The sequence below is a fragment of the Arvicanthis niloticus genome, chromosome 3 (genome assembly GCF_011762505.2).
Source record: "Arvicanthis niloticus isolate mArvNil1 chromosome 3, mArvNil1.pat.X, whole genome shotgun sequence".
NCBI classification, from domain to species: Eukaryota; Metazoa; Chordata; class Mammalia; order Rodentia; family Muridae; genus Arvicanthis; species Arvicanthis niloticus.
The window spans coordinates 120,098,475-120,119,214 of record NC_047660.1 but is presented as its reverse complement, the minus strand read 5'-3'; the positions used below and the strand labels follow the sequence as shown (position 1 = coordinate 120,119,214).

The following is a 20,740-nucleotide window of genomic DNA, read 5'->3' as shown; positions in this document are numbered from 1 at the left end:
GAAGGTTTTACACATAGCTATCAGAGAACACATGGGAAAATGTCACTATGGGGAACGAAACTCAAGTTACCCAGATGCTTGGCAGCATCTTTTCAGACTATTGTTTGCAGTCTTCCTGAGCAAGTCTTGCAGCTCATGTTGAGTAATCTTCCTGCACGGCACACGGGTCCAGCTCTGATCCCCTGGGAATAAGTAAACGGGAAGAACAAACTGCCAGTTCTATACTAGGGCAACGTCTGCTTTTATGACACACACAGACAGCCTTGTGACCCATCGACAAGCCTGTCCCAGCTCTGATGTGACATGGTGACCTCTGCTCTGAGACGGATACTGCTTTGCAGACACCAGGAAAGGGAGAGAGACCACTTAGAAACTCCAGGGAGCCACAGAGGCTCTAAGAACACAATTCTCAGACCATTTGTCACTGTCCCCTCTGCCTCTTCAAAAATCCTTTCATCTTGCAAAGCTTCTAGAACATTCTTTGTTGTTACAGTCTATCTTCTATATCCTTATTTTTAGTCCTTGATAGTCTATTTTTTATTATTGCTATCTACCTTTTCTTGTGTACAAGAAGTTACTGTGCATTTCTTTGGAATGTTTCATGATGCCATGCACACATTGAGTAGCCAAGAAGTGCTTACTAAATTGACTTTCATCAGTTTTCACACAGTAACTCACACTGAGACCGCCATTAAGAAAGACCAGAGGCAGCAGAGGAGTGAGATCCAGTAATTTCCAAATGGGTTTGGCATTGTCAGAGGGGAGGTACCTCAACTGTTGGCTGTCCTCCCTGTAGAGTGAAAGGTCAGGACTTGGTGCATAAGCCTAATTACTTGGGCAGACTCTGCATGCCCTTTGACCCCTTGGTGACCCGAGTGATTAAAGACACAATGGAGTGAGGGAATAAAGGTTGAAAAGACAGCTATGGATTGTCACTTCTGGGGCCTTACAGTGGATCGCACTGGAATGGAGTAGAGTTTTGCCTTTCTATTCAGTAGTTAGAAGAAACTTGATATGATATATTCAGATTTGCAAGATTTGCAAGTGGAAGGAAAACCAAAAGGGGAGAGAGAGAGAGAGAGAGAGAGAGAGAGAGAGAGAGAGAGAGAGAATATCAAGTTTCAGTTTTCAAGGGGAAGTGTCTATGATGGTAAGAACTAGTTGACTTTAACTGTCCAGAGGAATCACTTGTTTACATGGTTACAAGCACACACTCAGGTTTGTGAACTTGGCATGACAACTGTGTCCTTTGCAGACTAGGCCAGATATTGTTGGGAACAGTGGTTCCCTTACTTTCTGACTTCTCTTCCCAGGTGGACCTCCGTTTCCTAACCATGCTCACAGCCATTGCAACACAGGGAGCCATTTCCAGGGAGACCCAGAAAGGCTACTATGTCAAATCATACAAGCTGGAGGTCAGCACAAACGGTGAAGATTGGATGGTCTACCGGCATGGCAAAAACCACAAGGTAGGTCGGCTTCCCCAAGAGAGTGGAACTTGACCCCATGCTGGGGAGGAGCCAGTTGTTTCATAAGGCTTTTAGAACTTCTGGAGGCAAGGGATACACTGGCTTTGATATTTTACCTTTTCATGTTAAAGTGATTGGAAAACTCCATTGCTCCAGCAGCCTGGCTGCTGTTGCTTTTTGCAAAGCTGGGGGTGGGGGGTGGGGGGTGGGGGGTGGGATAGGTCTTACAGAGCATTGTCTAACTGTTAATGAAGGAGAAAATGCCTACCTCATCCCTGCCTCCCCACACCATGCAGGATTCATTGAGCATTTATGGCCTGAGTCTCTTCCCCATGCTGGGTTAAAAATCACAAAACAGCATGAAATGCCAGTTGAGGAGTTACTGAGGTCTGGGAATAAAAAGACACAAACCCTAAGAGGGAGTTCCAGTGTCCCTGAGAAGAACAAGGACAATAAGTAATGAGAAGAAATCCTGTTTGTTGGGGTTGGGATTTGAATTGACCGTCATGATTAGTGGGGAAGCATTGAATTCTCTCGGCCGGTGCCTTCAGTGTCTGCAGCTCGCAGACATGTGGTCCACGTGGGCGATGAGAGGCTTTTGTTGTGTGCAGGGATGAGTGCCTGGCACTCGACACTCTTAAAACCATGTGGCAATGAGCTGCGTTTGGCATATGGAGGGCTCGGTGGAGATGTTCTGTCTTCACCTGAGTGGGGACAGGTGCCTCTGTGGTGGGAGCACAGCTCAAGGTGATCCCTGAAAGCCCTGGTGAAGGAGACATCCTGGGGATCCCAGTGGCTGCTGACCCTCCCTTGGAAGGGAATCAAGAGAGATTTAAAAATAGGTCTGTTTCTCCTCCTTTGCTACAGTCCTACCTGGTTCTGGTCTGCAAAGATGTAAGTTATCAAAATAGGCACTCACAACCAATAAGCATTTCCAAAAGGGCATCTCTTTGGTCCTTGTCACTGTCCCAAAGCAGTATACCACACATACATTTAGAATCCTTGGACCTACAAAATTCTGCCCTATAATGTTGGCAGCCTCACTCAGGAAATGTGAGGGTTTTTTTAAAGGAATAGTTTTTTTTTTTTTTAATCAAAAATCGCCATAGTAACATGGCACCATTCATATGAAAGTACCATTTCTAGATATCACCAGCAGTCTCTCTTATGTACAAACATACATTGCTTCATGTGCCCAGTAAATAAAGTGAAATACTTAGAAATGGAAAGACAGCTTCACCTTTACCCACGGGCTAGGTCTGGTCTTCCATTGCCTTAGCTTGGAAAGGCCAGATACTGGCTAGAAGCAGGAACTGAATCACCACTGGAAGCCGGGGAAAGTCCCAAGAGCTGAGTCCTCATCTCACCCCATTCCCTTTCTGCCCACGTTCTCTTTCTCCACCTACATTTTCAATAAAAAAAAGTGCTAAAACCAGGGAGTTCAGCTAGTTGGCAAGGCCCACAGCCAGGTAGGAGTGGGTCCTGGGCAGAAGCACAAGGCCCCCCTGGCTGTCTCCTTGTCCAGGTTCAATGACTAAGCAGTGCTGTCCAGAGGGATGCTGTAGCATAAGCTGATTTTTAAAAGCACACAGATGGACTGGGATGCTATTTAAAACACCATTTGTAGGAAATCTGCTTTTGGAAATACCTTAGCACTGCACATTTTGATAGAATGCCGTCCTGGCTTTATCCCTGCTATTCAATTTTACAGGGAAGATGTTCCTGAGAACTGAATTGAGCTTTCTAGTCTTCAGACTGATCCTTTTCAGTGTTCCTGTGTCAAATACATCCTCACTGTTTTCTGCATCCTCTTTCCACCTTTGGAAAAACGTGTCTCCCCAGCAACCAATGGGTGACTTGGAGGTCTTGTTTGTGTTTCTGTGCTAGAGGATCAGTTTTGCCTGCATAAGAAGAAGTAGGACAGAGGAAGAGCCCTCTCTCTATTAGAAAGACATCCTCCTGATACTTAAAACGAGGAAGGAAAATGGAAAGCCCGCCAATTAGTCTCCAGTTCCCTCACCCCGTTGTGCATGTGGTGGGAAGCCAAGAGGCCTTCCTGTCCTTCTCCCCTGCAAGGATGCTCTCTGCAGCCTCTTCGTTAACAGGTCTCCCCCAGATAGCTGTGTTTAATGTGCAGCTCTCTGGGCTGCTGGGGTTGAAATAGTTGAGTGAACCATGCCAAATAGATTTGTCAAGTCCGCCGCAGTTTGATTTGATGCCATGACAAGGAGGCAGAAGGAAGGAGGGGACTGGAGGGCAGTGAGGCTGCAGGGAGGAGCTCATCCATGCTGGTATTACCACCGAGGTTCTCTTTGTGGTTTCTGGAAGCTGGGCACAGTGCCAAGCTCTCTGGTGTAACGTGGTGGGTTTGAAAGTGAAATTCAGACAGCAGGACTTAAGGAAAAGGCAGAACAGAGGAAGAGGCAGCAGCTTGCTGGGCTGTGTAGAGTGCAGGGAAAGAGCTGCAAAACGCCTTCCCAGTGCTTAGGAAGTTGAGAGCGTGTTGTGACATTTGGGGCACAAATTTGGAAATGCAGTCTCAATTCCCTGATCACTGTCAACACCAATGGAGCATATCAGAGACCAGGGAACTGGAGAATCCAGAGAAAAACAAGATTAATGGGCTCTCAAGGTGGTGGAGGGTGATTGTACTATATCATGGCAACTTTCACCCAGGCTGAGCAAGGCAAGATCTAAGCCTGTGAGTGCCATTTCTTTTGCTACCAGGAGGTGTGGTCAGGGAGCAGCCTCTTCCTAGTCTTTTTATGGTCAACAGGTATTTATGACGTTCCCATGAAAAGCCCAGTTGTTGTTGCTAATGGTTCATGACCATCTTCCTGGCAAAAAAACACAGCCTGCTTATGCAGACCACATGCACAGCACATCCCCAGTCCTCTCCCAGTTTCACATGCCATAAATATGGAACCCATGATTTTCATATAGGCGGGCTCCTCCTTATGCATATTTATGGTGTAACCACAAAGCAGAGAGCTTCTCCCCCCATTAGAGCCCATAACCAACTCATGTGCTCCCTCCAGTTACCCAAATGACTTCATATGTGTCCCTTCAGAAACCACAGCAGAAACTAATGCCTTTTGGTTTTCCCAGCTGTGTGAGTAGCCTCCGAGACATAGGCATGGTGTTATCAAAACAGTGGTAAGAAGTTTCATGAGCACGGGTATAAGTGTGTATAATTACGAGTGAAGGCATGCACATACACACCAAGTGACGTGCATGGAGAATAATAGGAACAGCTTAAAGGCCCCAGTCCTTGGTCATGATTCTGAGATTCTGATCCCATAAGTCTGTGACCAAGTGGCAGTCTATATGCCTGAGGAATGAAGACATGACTGTTCTTGGGTCAGTGGGACAAAGACTGTTGCTAGCTTTAGTTTCCCTTGCTGGGATAGTTTTAGATATCTTCCCCTTATTTATGGTGTTGTGGGCAGGTTTGTTTGTTTTTTTTTTTTTTCCTATTTGGAAAAAAGATCAACACAAAAAACAGTTGTTCTAAACCCCAATGGCCAGGTTGAGGCTAGGAAGGATGAAGTAAAATCAGCCTTGGGCCCATGACTCTGTAGAATTACCCAATGATAAGTGGAGGGGATACACCGAGATCACCTTAACGTAAGCGCTAAGAGGTCCTACAAGCCCTCGGGCACTGACTTAGCTGCTTCAGAATTTCACGATGTTTCACAGGTGGAATTGCAGCTCTCAAGAGTCTAAGCAAGTTGTCCCAGGGACAGGAGCATCTTGGAGTCCCCAGGAGAGGCTTCTGGTCACCAGGTTCAGACACAGAAGCAGATGCTCTCAACAGTCTATCCTAGGCCTTGCCTTCCATCCACAGGGAAAGTGGCTCCCTGGCAGCTGTGAGAGGAGGCATGCTAGCCTGGAGCCCCTGTTTACTGAGGGAATCTGAAAGAGGACAGTGCAGTTCGGGATTCAAGGCTAAGCATTGTGTTGGGAATTCAGGCTCCATCACAGGATCCAGAGGATGGAGAGTTGAAAGAAGCTGCTGTTTATTTGGTTTGGCTATGTCCCTTCAAAACAAAAGCCCCTGCTTCTAAACGCCTCTGTCCTGTATTTGTTTTCTTAATTAAAACAAATCATTTTGTAAAGCAGAGCCTTGGAAGGAAAGAGTAGCATTAGAAAGCCACATTGCCAACCCCCCTGGCAATGTGTTGGAAGCACAGGACATCTGCTGCAAATCTCCTGGGACAATGGACTGCACGGCTTGGATATTCCCTTCCCACTCTGTCTTGGTGTTCCCAGCGGAGCACTGCAGCTTGCCATCAGAGGAGCACCTGGCCTTCTGCAGAGGGAAGGTGCTCCTTAGATGCAAGCAATGGGTTAAAGCACAAAGCTCTTCTTGGGCAGAGAAGCAAGCTGTCAATTTAAAAAGTAACAGATCCCCAAGGATGGAGATACACAAACACACACACACACACACACACACACACACACACACACACACATACACACACACACACACACACATCCTCTTTTAAAACACAGACCTAGAAGGGACAGAGGGATAGAGAGAAGTCATCCAGGCCTTGCACTTGAGCAGACAAATGTCTCCTCTGTGCTTCATTTTTTTAATTGAGAGAGATAATTATTTCTCCAATTAATAAATTGAAGATTTTTTTTTAAAAAAATCTTCATGAATTCTGGTCATGATTCATTCCTTTTCAGGTTTGTCATTTTGTTATTTTTGTTGTTGTTGTATAAGGATTAGAGTATGACTCAGACCTCAAGCTAGGATAGGGCATCAGCGTCCAGAGCTGTGGGTGCAACTATATGCTCTAAACATGGTTACATGCGCTCTGAAGAGGGCAGGTGCCCTTTCCAAGTTCAAGTCTCCCAGTTTGTGTGTCTCCCTCCATTAGGACTGAGAGGGGTCCAGTGTGCTGGGTAATTCAGTTTGTCCCTTATCCATTTGTCGTGGGATGAGCTCAGACCTTTAGCCTCTTCACTTAGGAAGCTCGAGGGAAAATTTCATTATACATGCGCTTGAACCGTTCTATGTCAGGCTGCTGTTAGCCAGCTTCACTGGGTCTCCTGGGTGCTGAACTGTCTCAGAGCTGAGGCCAGCCTCCCTGGCGCTGCCAACCTTGGTGCTGGATTCTTTGTGCTCCTAGGCCAAGGCTGTGCACAGAGATTCTGGGAAAGAAAGAGAAACAGACAGAACATCGGTGTGGCTGCCTTAAAAAAAAAAAAAAAAAAAAAAAAAAAGCCCATAGACACTGGTATCAGGAAGATCTCAGATGCAGTGGCCTTTCACGCCCTGATGAAGCATCAGCCTTCGTTCCTCCCTGCAGCTTTCAAGAATGGTGTATGTGATTCCTTTCCAGGCTGTTTCTCAAGCTACTCCTCCAGCCTGGGTCCCCAAGTGTCCTCCTCTCCTTTTTTCCCTGATGCTTTCCTGTCTCAAATCCTGAAACCCTAATCCTGTTAGTAGGCTAGGTTCCAGGGCTCAGTGTCTCCATGGGAGTAACATAATCCTGCATTAAATGTAGAGGCCCCACCAGGCACACACAGATGGGGATGTACACAACCCACCCACCGCCACTCACCCCGAAAGAAGCAGCCTGATGACAAAAACAGCTTTACAGTAGGGAGGAGGAGGGCAGAGGTCATCACAGGCACAAACTAGCATTTGGTTATTAAAGAGCTCCGTTGCCCTTCCCCCTTCCCCTCCCTTAGATAGAATAGATGATAGATAGATAGATAGATAGACAGACAGACAGACAGACAGACAGACAGATAGATAGATACATAGATGATAGATAGATACATAGATGATAGATAGATACATAGATGATAGATAAATACATAGATACATAGATACATAGATGATAGATAGATACATAGATAGATACATACAGAGATACATAGATACATAGATGATAGATAGATTAGATAGATAGATAGATAGATAGATAGATCTGCGCACACACACACACACACACAAACATACACGAACACATACCTTTTGACTGTATCTCATTAAGTTCCCACATTCACTAGAATGAAGGCAGCTTGCTTTAAAATTTTTGTTATGGCCTTTAAGGAAAATTTTAAGGGAAGAAATATTAAGACTATGACTTACATGCAGGACAGGAAACAGCAAAGCCCATTCCCTCAACATCATTTTCCCCTAGTGCTGTGGCCCCTCCCTCCACCTTGCCTGTTTGGTACAGCAAATTAATTAAGTGAGATCCCATTCATCGATTAACCATTTATTTTTATGGGCAGATGCGATGGCTGGCTTAGAAAGAGAATGTGAGACAACAGGGGTGGGGGTGCTCCTGTTCCCACCTCAGGATAAGTTACTGCCATGCCGAAGTGACTGTGGCTTCCCAGTTTCCCCCACCTTTCTCTTCTGCCTGTCCTGCTCCTCACTGCTCTCCTCTGGTATCTGCACCAATACACACTGAGAGAGAGAGAGAGAGCTGTGGATGCAGTGAAACATTTATTAATGAGGAGAAATAATTTCAAAGAAAGAAATCCTCTGCATAAATTCTTCCTTGGGGATCAAGCATAAAATCATCCTTGAGAGTTGTTTCTTTCTTTGCAGTCCCAGAAGCTGGCAGAGTTCAGGTGTTTACAGCCACATAGAAATAAACTATAGGCTGAGCCCTATGTAGAGAAGAGACAGGTAGAATGTCGAGGCTCTTCTCACGCCGGGTGCCACACTCATATGAAGAGCAGCTTGCTCACCAATGGGCCACCCTCATTTAGGAAGCTTGTACAGCTGCTAGGCCTGAATGGTGTCCCTGCTCTCAGGTGCTCAACGCCCTTTCCAGAATCTTCTTCTTTGTCCTCGAGGCAGGCAAGATGACCCATAGCATCTATACCATCCCAGACATATGGATGCTGCCGCAGAGATGAGTAGTGTGTAGGATAGGGTCTTAGAGTAGGCTGCAAAGCTCTTGCCTATACTTTAAAATAGAAATCCAGCAAAAGTAACATGACTACTGCTAGAAATGGGCAAGAAACTGAGAAAGGAGAGCTTAAAAATCATTGGTGATCCTGTCTTGCTTGAAGGATGGATTTCTTTTTTTCTTTCTTTTCATATATATATATATATATATATATATATATATATATATATATGAAGTGATTTTTTTCTTCTGCATTGTATTATATTGTTCATTAAATCCAAGCCTGGGGATCCTGAGCCAGTGAATCTGGGTGGACTCTTTTCCTAGGTGTGTTAGCGACAACCAAACTGAGGTGTTGGATAGCTAGCAGCTAATTTATTTGGCAGGTACTTCCCCCTCCCCCAGAGGTGCAAATCAGAAATCCATTCCATGCTGCTGGGCTTCAGCTTCTGTCCCACTGAAAATAAAGCAGAGGCCTCAAGAATCAATCTGAAAATGTTGGATTATGTTCAGAATTCAGTGAGGCACCAAATGGATTACCAAGCCACTTTGTGCCCTGAACTGGTTTTTGGACTTGGTTTGCACAGATGCACTTCAAGAAAGCTCTTTATTCAGCATAGCTCAAAAAAAAAAAAAAAAAAAAAAAAAAAAAAACAAAAAAACAAAACAAAACACGTATATGTATTGAATTAACAACCTCCAGAAAGGTAGAGTCGACTTGAGCACACTCCTGGTTGTCCATTGGGTACTAAAGTAGCTGTAGTAGTCTCTTTTCTTTTAAAATGAATAAAATGTACATCCCCCTCAACTTGTAGCTTTTTAAACAGTGGCTAACAAATTCTATCATTGTGCTTGGATGTTCCTATCTGGGTATAAGATACATGAGCAAACTATACCATTTCAAACACCTCACTGCCAGGATTTGGCCTGGCAGTTTTTGAACACAGGCAGGAACTAGGAGTGAATGGTATTGTCCAAAAGCCCATTCACTATCTGCAACTTAGTTCCTGCTCCAACATTTGACCTGGGCATTGTGCTGGCACTGGAGAAGGTAACAAGGGCTGGTAGGTCCTAGTATCTACTTGCAAGCATCTAATGACTTTACCTTCCTAAAGGAGAAGTTAAAGTATCTAAGGTTTATTGATCTGCCTATAGTGATTTAGTGAGTCGGCAGAGAATAGAGAATAAAACCAATTTCCTGGCACCATTTCCCAGGCACACCACCCCTTTCTTTCCAGTGCCCAGACTTGAAGCCAAGAATCCATCTTAGGGAATTTGATCAGAAAACATATGATGGGTGATTCTAAAACCACAGAAGCATTGAGAAAGTCATAAAGATGTATAATATATGATAGCATTTACTAGCTATAAATAGGGGAGATGCAGGGAGAAAAATAGAGACCTTGTAAATCCATTGGGTCAGGAGAAATAGAAACTGCTTAATATTTCATTAAAAATGGATTTTCATAAATTGCACTTTGATATCTTTGGGCCAAAGACAGTACATAAGGACTAAGGCGTTGTTATTCATTACTCTTAGTTATTAATAATTTGAACTGTTATTGAACCAACACATCAACAAGGTATATCCTGCCTGTGAATGGAGTACTCACCACGTGTTCTGGGCACCATTTGGATTGAATTAAATATCCATAGCAATTGGCCACAAAAGCACTTAGGTTGTAAGGAACAATGGGTCATTCAAGTGCCCTTTTACAATGTGGATGTTCTGAGAGAAGTTCAAACTAGAAGACTCTTGTGGAGAAAGGCTTAGAGTCTGCTGGCCAGCCAGGGTCTAGCGAATCAACTCATGCAGAGCCCCCACTTAACAGTGAAGGACATTGTGGCCCGAGGGAGACAGAGATATTTACCTACCTTATGAGCTAATTAGCAGCAGAGCCTGGCTCCAGGCTCCTGATTACGTGACAGGATTTGTTTTATTCTCTCTGCCACGCTCAGAGTGGAAGGTGTGCAGAAATTTTCAGAAAAGATGATGCTTCCTCTGCAGAGAGTCTGGACGTAGGGCAGGCAGAAGTACAAGGTCAAAAGCCAAAAAAGAAAGCAGAAAGAAACTAAACTTGAAAATGTGAAGAATAATTGGAACCCAAATTCCAAGGGGCATTGTTTGCTTCCAGAGATTGGGAGTGAACAAAAATTGAACAGCAGAATAGAGCTCCATGTGAGACACACAGATCAGTCGTGGTTTCTTTTGTTTGTTTGTTTTTGTTTTCTTTTTTTTTTTTTTTTTTTTTTTTTTTTTTTATCCCAGCCTGACTGAAGCTACAGGAGGTGGAGTTTGAGGACCTTCATCCAAAGCTCATGGTCACATGCATCCATGGAAAGCTCAACCTCTCTTGGCAGGTGCATCTGAGTGTGTGCATTCCAGGGCCCACATGCAGCACATTTCTGCCTATACTGCCCACCTCGAAGGATACTTACTCTAGCTATTTAATCATTTTTCTAAGAAGGGAGGGTTGAGAGTTAGGCACAGAGGTATGTGCCTGCAATCCCAGGACTCAAGAAGCTAAGGCAGGAGGAGCTCAAGTTCAAACTTGACTAAACTACAAAATCAATTCTGGGCCAACTTGAGCTACAAAGTAAGACCCTGAACCAGAAAAGGCAGAAAGAGAAGGAGAAAAACAAAACAAAAGCTTCCTAGAAGTATATACCAAGGCTGAGAAATCAGGGGGTTCAGATAAGATAAAATTGGATATTAAAAATGTATAAAACATACTGTGTTTCTAAATGGTTCCAGCATGGTATATGGGCTGTGGACTAGCAGCTGTGTACAAGTTCAGATCCTCTCAGCTCTCCAATTACGTATTTATGTGCCAACTAAATTGCTTAGGATCTCTGGATGAAGGCCACACACAGTCACCATCACCATCCACAGGGAACATCCAGAGGTGGCCCCCCACTGCTCACAGCACCCGTCTGAAATCAGCAAAGCGTTTCTTTTGCTGCTCCCTTGCCAAAACAAAACAAAACAAAACAAACTCTGTTGCATGCTCAACTCTAAAGGAAAACTGATTCATCTCTTTTACTTGGACTCAGTTCCTCCAGGCCTTTCCTCAGTGCAGTAGAATCACTGTCAACATGCGAACGAATAACAAGGCCAGGTCTTTCCTGGACCTGATTCTCCACACAAAGATGAGGCTCTGAAAGGGTCAGGTGGCTCTCCCCACAGGCCTTCTGCCTTGTGCTGGCTCTGGCCTATCTCCCTCCAGGTCCTGCCTCTTCCTTTGCTAGTCTAGTCTCTTCACTCCCTGTCTGCAGTCACTGTAGAGGCAGCAGCAGGATCAAGCCTGGGCAAGAGGAGTGGACACCAATTGCCTTAGAATCCAGGGGAGAACTACCTAGGAAAAGAGGGAACAATGAGCAGGGTAGTTGAGTAGGATTCTCACAGATTTGGTGGGTTTCATCTTGTGGGTTTAGCACAATGGACTGAAGACACCCATTTTGTTGATGTTATTGCTTTGGCTTGTTTTTGCATTTGTTTTCTGTGTAGAGCGAGCTGCTTAGCTGACTTCATTTGGTTACAGAGGGTGTAAAACCTTCTATCCTCTACTCCTGTCATCTGTGGGACATTCTTACTTAACTGCCTCTCTTATTTTCTGACCTTAGCAAATAGAAAATGTTGTGGGTCCGGGGTTGCCAAATGGTAAGGTTCACAGTTTAGAGAGTACAGCATTGATTGCCTATGAGCTTGCGTGATACTCCGCTGTTCCCAAAACCACTCTATTGTGGGATTGTAAACTTATCATGGGGTCACATCCCTAGTCTGTGACTTTACTTCTGTTTAAACCATGACGGGATAAGTGGGCATGAGGACTCCTAGCCACCAGCTGGCATGCCGGGCTAAGGGTTAACCAAGGACCCATAGAGTTGAGTGTCGCAGATCCACACAGCAGTTCTCTTGTAAGTGTGGTACTCAGTCATTGTGCTGAGAGTGTCCAGCTTCCTAAATGTTCAGATATACTCGTTTTCTGTCTCTCTTTTCCCCAAACTGTCTATGGCTTAGACACAGCAGGAGACAATGCTAGTCCAGGAAGATTGGCCATGAGTAGATACACAAGGTCCCATGGTTATTAGATGTATAGCAGACATGATTTAGAAGTGACAGTCAGCTGCTTGGTTTTTTTCCATCCACCCCATTCAGGGAAACTAAACTCACATATTCTTGCTCTGGTTACTTATTTTTAATGAAGAACATACAGATACATGAGGTCCATATGGCAGTTATTGATTTGGGCCATCTGGTAAGCCAGGGCTTGTGCCTACCATGTTAGGTCAGAAGCTACTCCAAAAAGCCTTTCCGCCCATAAGAGGCCCCGGTCAGCTGGGGACAGGGATGGATTTCATTACAGGCTGGGGGCTACAGTGAGAGGAAGCTGGAGAACAACTCTTAAGAGGCTGTCTACAACCCTGGCCCTATAATAAAGAGCAGAGAGAACCAAGGAAAGTGTTGACTGACAGGAGGGATGGGGTAGAAGGTAGCCCTCACCCTCTCGCTCACTCAGAATGGGGAAGTGTCTGAGGAGCTAACGAAAACAACAGTGAAGGGCCTTGCAGCTCCAAACTGCCTGTAAGTAGCCCTGTGTGCCTGTCACACGAGGAAGAGTGTGTGTCAAGTTCAAGCTAGTGTGTGAGGTCTGCTGGCCCTGACAGATGACATGCCCACCTCCTTTGTAACAACTGTGCTTTTCCCCCTCTCCTCATTAGCTTCTGAAGTCTTTTCTTTTCACAATCTCCTTCCTCTGTTTGCTCTCAGCCCAGAAGCAAAATATCCCTTCTTTCCAAAATTTTTTTGCAAAGTTCATCCTTTGTTTTCCAGTTAGAGCAGGATGAGAAACTAATTTTTTTTTTCCACAGTGATTCCAAAACGCCCAACACAACAAAGCCACTGGCGGTATTTAGGCTTGTGGAGCTTTCCTGCCCCTTTCAGTGACTGCTCAAGCATTCCCTTCATAAACAAGGATTTCAGTGGCACCGCTTTGTGTCTTACTTTGCAGATATTCCAGGCTAACAATGATGCGACCGAGGTGGTTCTGAACAAGCTCCACACGCCGCTGCTGACTCGGTTCATCAGGATCCGCCCGCAGACGTGGCATTTGGGCATTGCCCTTCGACTGGAGCTCTTTGGCTGCCGGGTCACAGGTGAGGTGAGGGAGGGGTGTTTCTGGTGAAACAAGCGAGCCAGTTGCATCCTAGGCTTCTCCTCTCCTTCCGAATCTATAAGGTTGTGCCATGTGACCTTCCCAAAAGGCTTGGCTCAAAGGCTCAAGTTCCACCAGACTTAATCTTGTCATGGATTTATCCATCCATTCATCCAATATGTTTTTATTACGCCCATGCTTATTCCTACTGGTTAAAAACACATTGAGTGCTAAGTTGATACCAGATTGCAGTCCCACCTTACGTATGCTATCTTTTATTATTCTTATTAGGACTCCATGGCATAAGTGTTGTCATTGTCCTCGCTTTGCACAATAGGAAACCAAGAGTTAAAAAGAACTAAGTCCCCAGTAAGTGATGGTGCCATGGTAACCTAGGTAACTTGAGTTTCAAATGATGCTCTCTGCTGCCTCATGTACAAACCAAGATCTAGACAGGGCACTATAGACACAGTGGGAGCATGCCAGACCCAAGCCATGGTGGGCCTATGGACAAGTTGGATGGATGAATTAATGGCAAGCAAGATGGTAAATAAATGTAAAATCAGAAAGCTGTGAAGATTATCTGGAGACAGAAAGGGCCTCGTGATCCCTGAGGCATTCTACAGAAGACTTGACATAGCCCGGCAGGTCAAGAAATACTTCAGTGAGGATGAGTCAGAGGGCAGATAAGCCAGACATTGCCTGCTGAAGAGTGACTAGAAAGCATACTCGGCACTGTAGCAAAAGAATGCAGAGACAGTGTATGAGGAGTGGATCTGAAGGAGTAATGGTGCGAGCATGGGCTGAGACTCAAGGCGTGCACAGTGGAGAGCACCAGAGTAGGAGCTGAGGCCTTTGGTACAGTTGTAAGATCGTGGTGAGTAAACCAGCAACAGTGTGAGTATTTACAGATCAGTCGTTTCCACTCTGAACTCCACCTAGAAAGGCAAGCTGCTTCTTTGACATGGAAGAGTCCTCACTGTCCGTCCACCTACCTGCCTACCTCTCCTCACTCCATCTCTATCTAAGAGCACACCATTGAATGACCCTGCTTACAGTTTCCGGTTCAAGCTCCCTGTGTCTGCGCCTTCTCTGCATCTCTCATGACTCTCTCCTGTACATGATGCTGCCTGTTCTTCACAATGCCTAAGATGACTCTGTTGAGGATAATGGACTCTGCAAGGCAATAATTTAACCCTAATCATCATCCATCCAGAAGGGGATAGAACCAGGACCTGTACCCAGGATGCTACAAGCCAATCTTGTAGGCAAAATGATCTTCCACTGTGCTCGCTGTCCATGAGAGAGTCAGTGGGGACTGGTGTCACGGATAAATGTGCCAAAACACATTCTCAGAAGCCCTGGTCAGAGCCATCAATTCATATGGCTAGCAGCCACTGTGTACTTAGCTGTGCCAGTACTATTCTAAGGCCTGCACTGAGGTGAGCCCTCACGACAGGTAGGCACTGCTCAAGAGCACTTTTTTTAGACGTTGGGGGCTCGATGCTTGATCAACGTTATACAGCTAAGTAAGTGCAGAGTGAGCATATAACCTGAGTCCAAGATCAGGCTCTGAATCACAGTGCTAGACAGCCTCAACATGCAAAATAAAATAAATCAGCACGTGACCTGATGGCCTGACAGCTGCTTAGTGGGTGGGCTTCAATTAGTAGATCTCACGCATCCTCCTTGTGTCTCCTAGATGCACCCTGCTCCAGCATGTTGGGGATGCTCTCGGGCCTCATTGCTGATACCCAGATCTCTGCCTCCTCCACCCGAGAGTACCTCTGGAGCCCCAGTGCTGCCCGCCTGGTTAGCAGCCGCTCTGGATGGTTCCCTCGGAACCCTCAAGCCCAGCCAGGTGAAGAATGGCTTCAGGTGGACCTGGGGACACCCAAGACAGTGAAAGGTGTCATCATCCAGGGAGCCCGTGGAGGAGACAGCATCACTGCGGTGGAAGCCAGGGCGTTTGTACGCAAGTTCAAAGTCTCCTACAGCCTAAATGGCAAGGACTGGGAATATATCCAGGACTCTAGGACTCAGCAAGCAAAGGTAGGCTGTGTTCACAGAAAACTCTCCTGCTATTCTAAACAGAGGGGTTAAATGGGGTACAGGCAGTTAGGGTACTGATTTCCCACCTAGTAGCTATCCATCAAATACCATCATCACAACAAAACAAGTATCAACCAAGACACAATGCTGCACAGGGCCTAGCTGCTTAACTTAGACTCATTCTTAATCCCCATAATCTTTCTACGAAGTCTATTCTTTATGACAGAACTGAGGCTTATGCAGGGACACACTGTATATCGGTGCTTAAGCGATGATTCAGAAACCAAAAGTTGGATTTCTTAACATGGCCTGCTTACAAAGTTTGGTACCCTTCACAGCCTCTTCTGGATAAAGTTTCCTTGAAATGGTCCAGACATCCCAAGGGGATGTGGTTGTTGGAGACCAAACTATAGAAACTGGGAATTACTTCCAAAAATAACTGTTTTTTCTGAACGTTATGCTCCTTCGTATTTTCTTAGTCTTGATTGCTCAGATCTTTTCCTGCCTCTCACACTGAGTTTGAAAGAAGAAAGAGAATTTTATGCTGGGCCAGAAGTTCAGGCCAGAACAGCCCATCCCCTGCCATGGGAGAAAGGAAGGCTGATCCTCACTGTAGCATGCAGGGAGGCCCAGGTGGTAGAGGACTCCATGCCTCTTCCCTCTTCAGACTCATCTCCTGGTTATGCCAGGCTAGCTGGTCCTCATTTCTAAGTTACATTTGACTGCAGAAGTACAGGGTTCTTAACAAGGACTCCTTCCGATGATAGCCAAGGTATTGCTTTCTGAATTCACAGGCAAGGGCTAAGTTGGAGGTTTTACAGTGATATGAACTTCCAGATCACAGTTCCAGGGCCTCGGATAGACTCAGAGTTTGGAAACCAGAACCTTCAATGAGTAGTGCAGGAACTGGACCACAGGTTCCCCAGTGACAGTGAACCATGACTCTTGGAGAAAGAAATGACCTTGGTCAGTTTCAGAGCATGCCCTGCCTCAGGCAGCACCCTTCCTTTTAAAGCTCTGGATCCCGAGCGCCTACAGTTGGCTGATGCCCAGACATCCCTAAACATAACAGCGGTCCTCTCCCTACGTGAGGGACCCCACAGTGGCTCTGAATGGGATCAACCACGCAACTGCAACTTCTGCCAGCAATTTTACCCACTGGTGATCTAGGAGAGGTTTCTTTTGGTAGAATTGCTGCTGACAATAAAAACCCCAAAAGGTCTAGAAGACAATCTCAGGCCATCCGTTTGTAACCAAGAACACGCCATTACTATCCCAAAGAAGGAGTAGCCATTTTTTTTTTCCTGACTGTCAGCAAACCAGGAACTGTTGGCCATTGGGATCCCTTTGTCCCCATGCTTCTAGGAATTGAATAACCTGAAAGTTATTCATCCACCAACTATACCCCATCTCATTCAGGTACCTTATACATGCAGACTTCCAAGCATTAAGAAAAGGAAACACTTTTTAAAAACTAACTAACTAACTAACTAAATAAATAAATAAATAAATAAGGTGAAGAATCTGAAATGGTAGATACAGCTAACCCTGTCTTCCATTCTTTCTGGCCAAGGTCAGCTTAAATCTCATTTGGAGCTTAGACCTCCCCTGACAATGGCCACTCTAATGCTCCCTGATTTCCATATCCCAAGGTCCCTCGTGGACTTTCCAAATGAACAAAGACCTTGGTTTAAAATAAAGCTCATAGAGGGCAATGCCCCTATGAATCAACCATGAAGCTGCCTTCTGGGTTAGGTGTGGTTGTATGTGGGGAGGAAGTCCCACATGGGGGCTGAACAAACTGTCTCCCTGCAGCTGTTCGAAGGGAACATGCACTATGACACTCCTGACATCCGAAGGTTCGATCCAGTTCCAGCACAGTATGTGCGGGTGTACCCAGAGAGATGGTCACCAGCAGGCATTGGGATGAGGCTGGAGGTCCTGGGCTGTGACTGGACAGGTAAGGGGGATTTCCTCTCCATGTCTTTCTCATTTGATCTTGTGATCTTGGTATCCTAGGAGGGGGACAGAGGCAGTCAGCCCTTGTGAAGCTAGACATCACTGTGTACCTGCTGCCTGGTCCCTGCTATATTCTCGGACCACCTCTTAACTTGGAGAAATCTCTCCAGGGAAGCATTTTGTCTTTTCTCAAGGATCACTTCAGTTCTCCAACAGGAGTCTCTCAAAAACAAATCGTAACCACCCACCACCCACCCAAATTCAATTAGACCCCAGCTCTTCAGGCCAGGGGGCTGTGGCTGTTGATTTAGGAAAGAAAAACCCTCTCATGATAATAAAGTAATCCGTTTATGTCTGAATCTGGCCTCCAGATGTCAGAAGCTCAGAGGCAGCATTTTCGTTTCAAAGCCACAGCTGTAAAAGGCATCTATTTGCTCAGAAGGGATAGTAGTGCAGGGGTGCATCTTCCCAGGCTGCAGCTGTCCTCCAGCTCCCTCCTGACCTACCAAGTAGCACAGGCCTGAGGCTAGTGCCTCCTGAATTCTCCCTGTGAGGGTGAGGCCCTAGAGCTCACTACTGGAAAGACCTGACCCTTCTGAGTCAGGCCCCACCTAGCCTCTGGTCACTGGCCCTGCTTCTTCCTCAGAGGTGGCACAGACTGTCAAAATGAGCTTTGGGGAGTCACCTGGAGCTCAGGGCCCCACCCAGTGCCAGCAGGAGCTACCAGCAGGCTGCACTCTCCTGCCCCTCCCCACCAGGGCCCCAGGTAATCCCATTTTCCTGTCTGCTGTACCTGTCACTGGTGGGATGGCATGAAGGATTAATAAGGGCATGTCAGAGAAGTGCTTTGGGCTCCCAGGGAGAAAAGTGTTGCCTGGGGGTGGGGGAGTGGGGTGGGTTGGCTACACATGCATAGAGGAATCCTGGGCTGACATGCTGGCCAGGAATGGGGCCCAAGTTCACTTCTAGGCTTGGGAGTGAAGACACTATTATGGAATCTGCACTAGGAGGGAGACTCACACCCCTCCCCCCCCATACATGCTTGCAGGGGTTCTGAGTTCTCCAATGCCTGAATGTGTGTCAACTGTGCCTCGCCAGTACTAAAAACCCACCTCAGACATAAACTAGTTTCATTTACCCACCTTAGACTCCCAGGCTTAGAACTATAGAGGATCCAGAAACTTCTAGGCTAGTGGATTCCACATTTGATCTAGTGCCTCTAGTTAAATGGACTCTCCATTGCAGCGTCTTTCATTGTCAAGCAAGCACATACATGTGAACATATAGGGAAGTTCTTGCACTCCAGAATGATCACTAAATTCAAGTCATTCCCTGGCCATCACTAGGTGCAGAGCCTAGGACAAATGATTTCACCTTTTACCTGGAGATCGGGGATGACATCAGTCTATCTCAAAGCCCTGCATCTGTTATGAGAATGGCATGGAATAACAGTGGGCAGTATTTAGATTGCAGCCCAACACTGGCAGGCAGGTTACAGCCAAATGTAACAGAAGGAGAGGATCCCCAAGCAATGCTCAGCCTGTGCATAGCCTGCAAGATTACAGCTCAGGCGTTTAGTAAGCTATCCTAATCCATTAAATTGATCCCATAGTCTACTGACAAGTGTGCTACATGGTTCAAAAACAAACCACAGAAGTAAGCCTACTACCCTTTCACAGGCTGGGAAACTGAGTCCCAGGAAGGTCATCCAGCAGGCTGAGGGTCAAGTCACACTTCCCTCTGGCCCCTTTTCCTTCTGTGCCATGCTTCTCCCAGGCTGGCCTTGCCTGATAGCCAGATAGACATTTGCTGATGTCCTCTTTCCTCATTGTCCCTCCAACCCCAACCTGCCCCAAATTGCCCCAGTGACAGCAACAGGTTTCCCATTTCAAAGCCCAGCCCTGCTCTTGGAAGATCAGAGCTGGGGCGTGTTTCCCTCTGCCCAGCCTCTGAGTCTTTGAAGTCTCTGACATCTGGTTTTAATTTTGGAAGACCACTGCTGTTTGGTGAACAGTTACCTCGGAGCACCCAGTACAAACAGTGGGTACAGAGGCGGGCTCCTGTTTTCTTGCTTTGCCTCACACACCCTGCCCCACGTGTCACATGGTCAGCCCTTTGACACCCCTGGGTTTCACTTCATCTCTTCCTACCAACTGTCCAGCTTTGCCTGAAACTTTCAGTTCTTGGCACGATTTTTTAAAATCGCCATCTCTGTCAGCAACTCAACCTGTTGTTCCTTTCTTTTTTTTTTTTCTTTTTCCTTCCCCAAAAAGGATAACAGAAAAACTAAAAGGCTTTAACGGGTCGAGTCCAGGTAAACAGGCTTGCTTCACCCGTTAGCCAGTTTGTTTAGGTTTCAAATGATTACTTCTTGCCTTGCCGCCCATAGTTTGCTTTACAATTGAGTTTGAGATTCGATGACACGGTGACAAATTTGAACTCACAAATTAGGACGCTTCGAGGTTATTTGTTATTTACTTTGAGGAGAAGGCAGACACGGCAATGGGAAACACGAAAGGTTATGTGCGTAGTGTTTAATAGCAGAGAGGTGGGAAGTCGACCGTGAAAAGGCTTTTCAGCATATTTACCCATTTCCTCAGCTCCTGGCTTTATTAAATGGTGTCCTGAAAGGTGCTCCACAAAGGCACCTAATCGCATGCAACAGTGCAAAGGAGCGTGTACAAAGACAGGAGGAATGGTGCCCTCGCTTCTCCAGGGCATCTTGCTGAAGGACACCTCTAGGAGACACTCATAACTCTGTAACACAAAGCGTTCCAGAACCCTTCCCACCCCACCCAGGGCCTGACTCACAACCTCATTCATTCCCCCAAATAGTTGATGAATGAGTGACGGAGGGAGCAACTAAACAAGTGAATGAACGGATGTGTGAGTCACCTACCTGGCCCAGGTGGGAACCGACAGCCTACAGCGTGGGCTAGGTTTATTGTGTGTTCCTCATTATGACATTGCTTGTTATGAGCGTTGGAAGTTTTACTAAGGAATGCTAGGCTTCCTTTGCTGGGGGGAGGGGCTCTTAGAAGAACCAGCCAGAGTAGGCTTTCTGCTCTCTGGGCTTCTGTCTATTGAATTAAGTCATGGTCCCCCCCCCCCCCCCCGCCGTGGCACCTTTGCCCATTGCCTGGCTCTTTCGGCTATAGTCAGCATCCCTACAGAATGATAGCTGTATCCAGTGGGTGTTTTAATTTGCCACACCTTG

The 20,740-nt window shown here is 46.1% G+C and overlaps 1 protein-coding gene across 7 annotated transcripts in view; it reads left to right on the top strand.

Moving 5' to 3' along the window:
• Positions 1-20,740, top strand: part of Nrp2 (neuropilin 2) — a 117,292-nt gene that overhangs the window by 46,545 nt on the left and 50,007 nt on the right. For all 7 annotated transcript variants that reach the window (XM_034499088.2, XM_076931805.1, XM_034499090.2 and 4 more), the window contains exons 7-10: positions 1,314-1,469; positions 13,369-13,513; positions 15,215-15,564; positions 17,380-17,524. In XM_034499088.2, the coding sequence (XP_034354979.1) occupies positions 1,314-1,469; positions 13,369-13,513; positions 15,215-15,564; positions 17,380-17,524 (796 nt within the window). The remainder of the gene's footprint in view (positions 1-1,313; positions 1,470-13,368; positions 13,514-15,214; positions 15,565-17,379; positions 17,525-20,740) is intronic.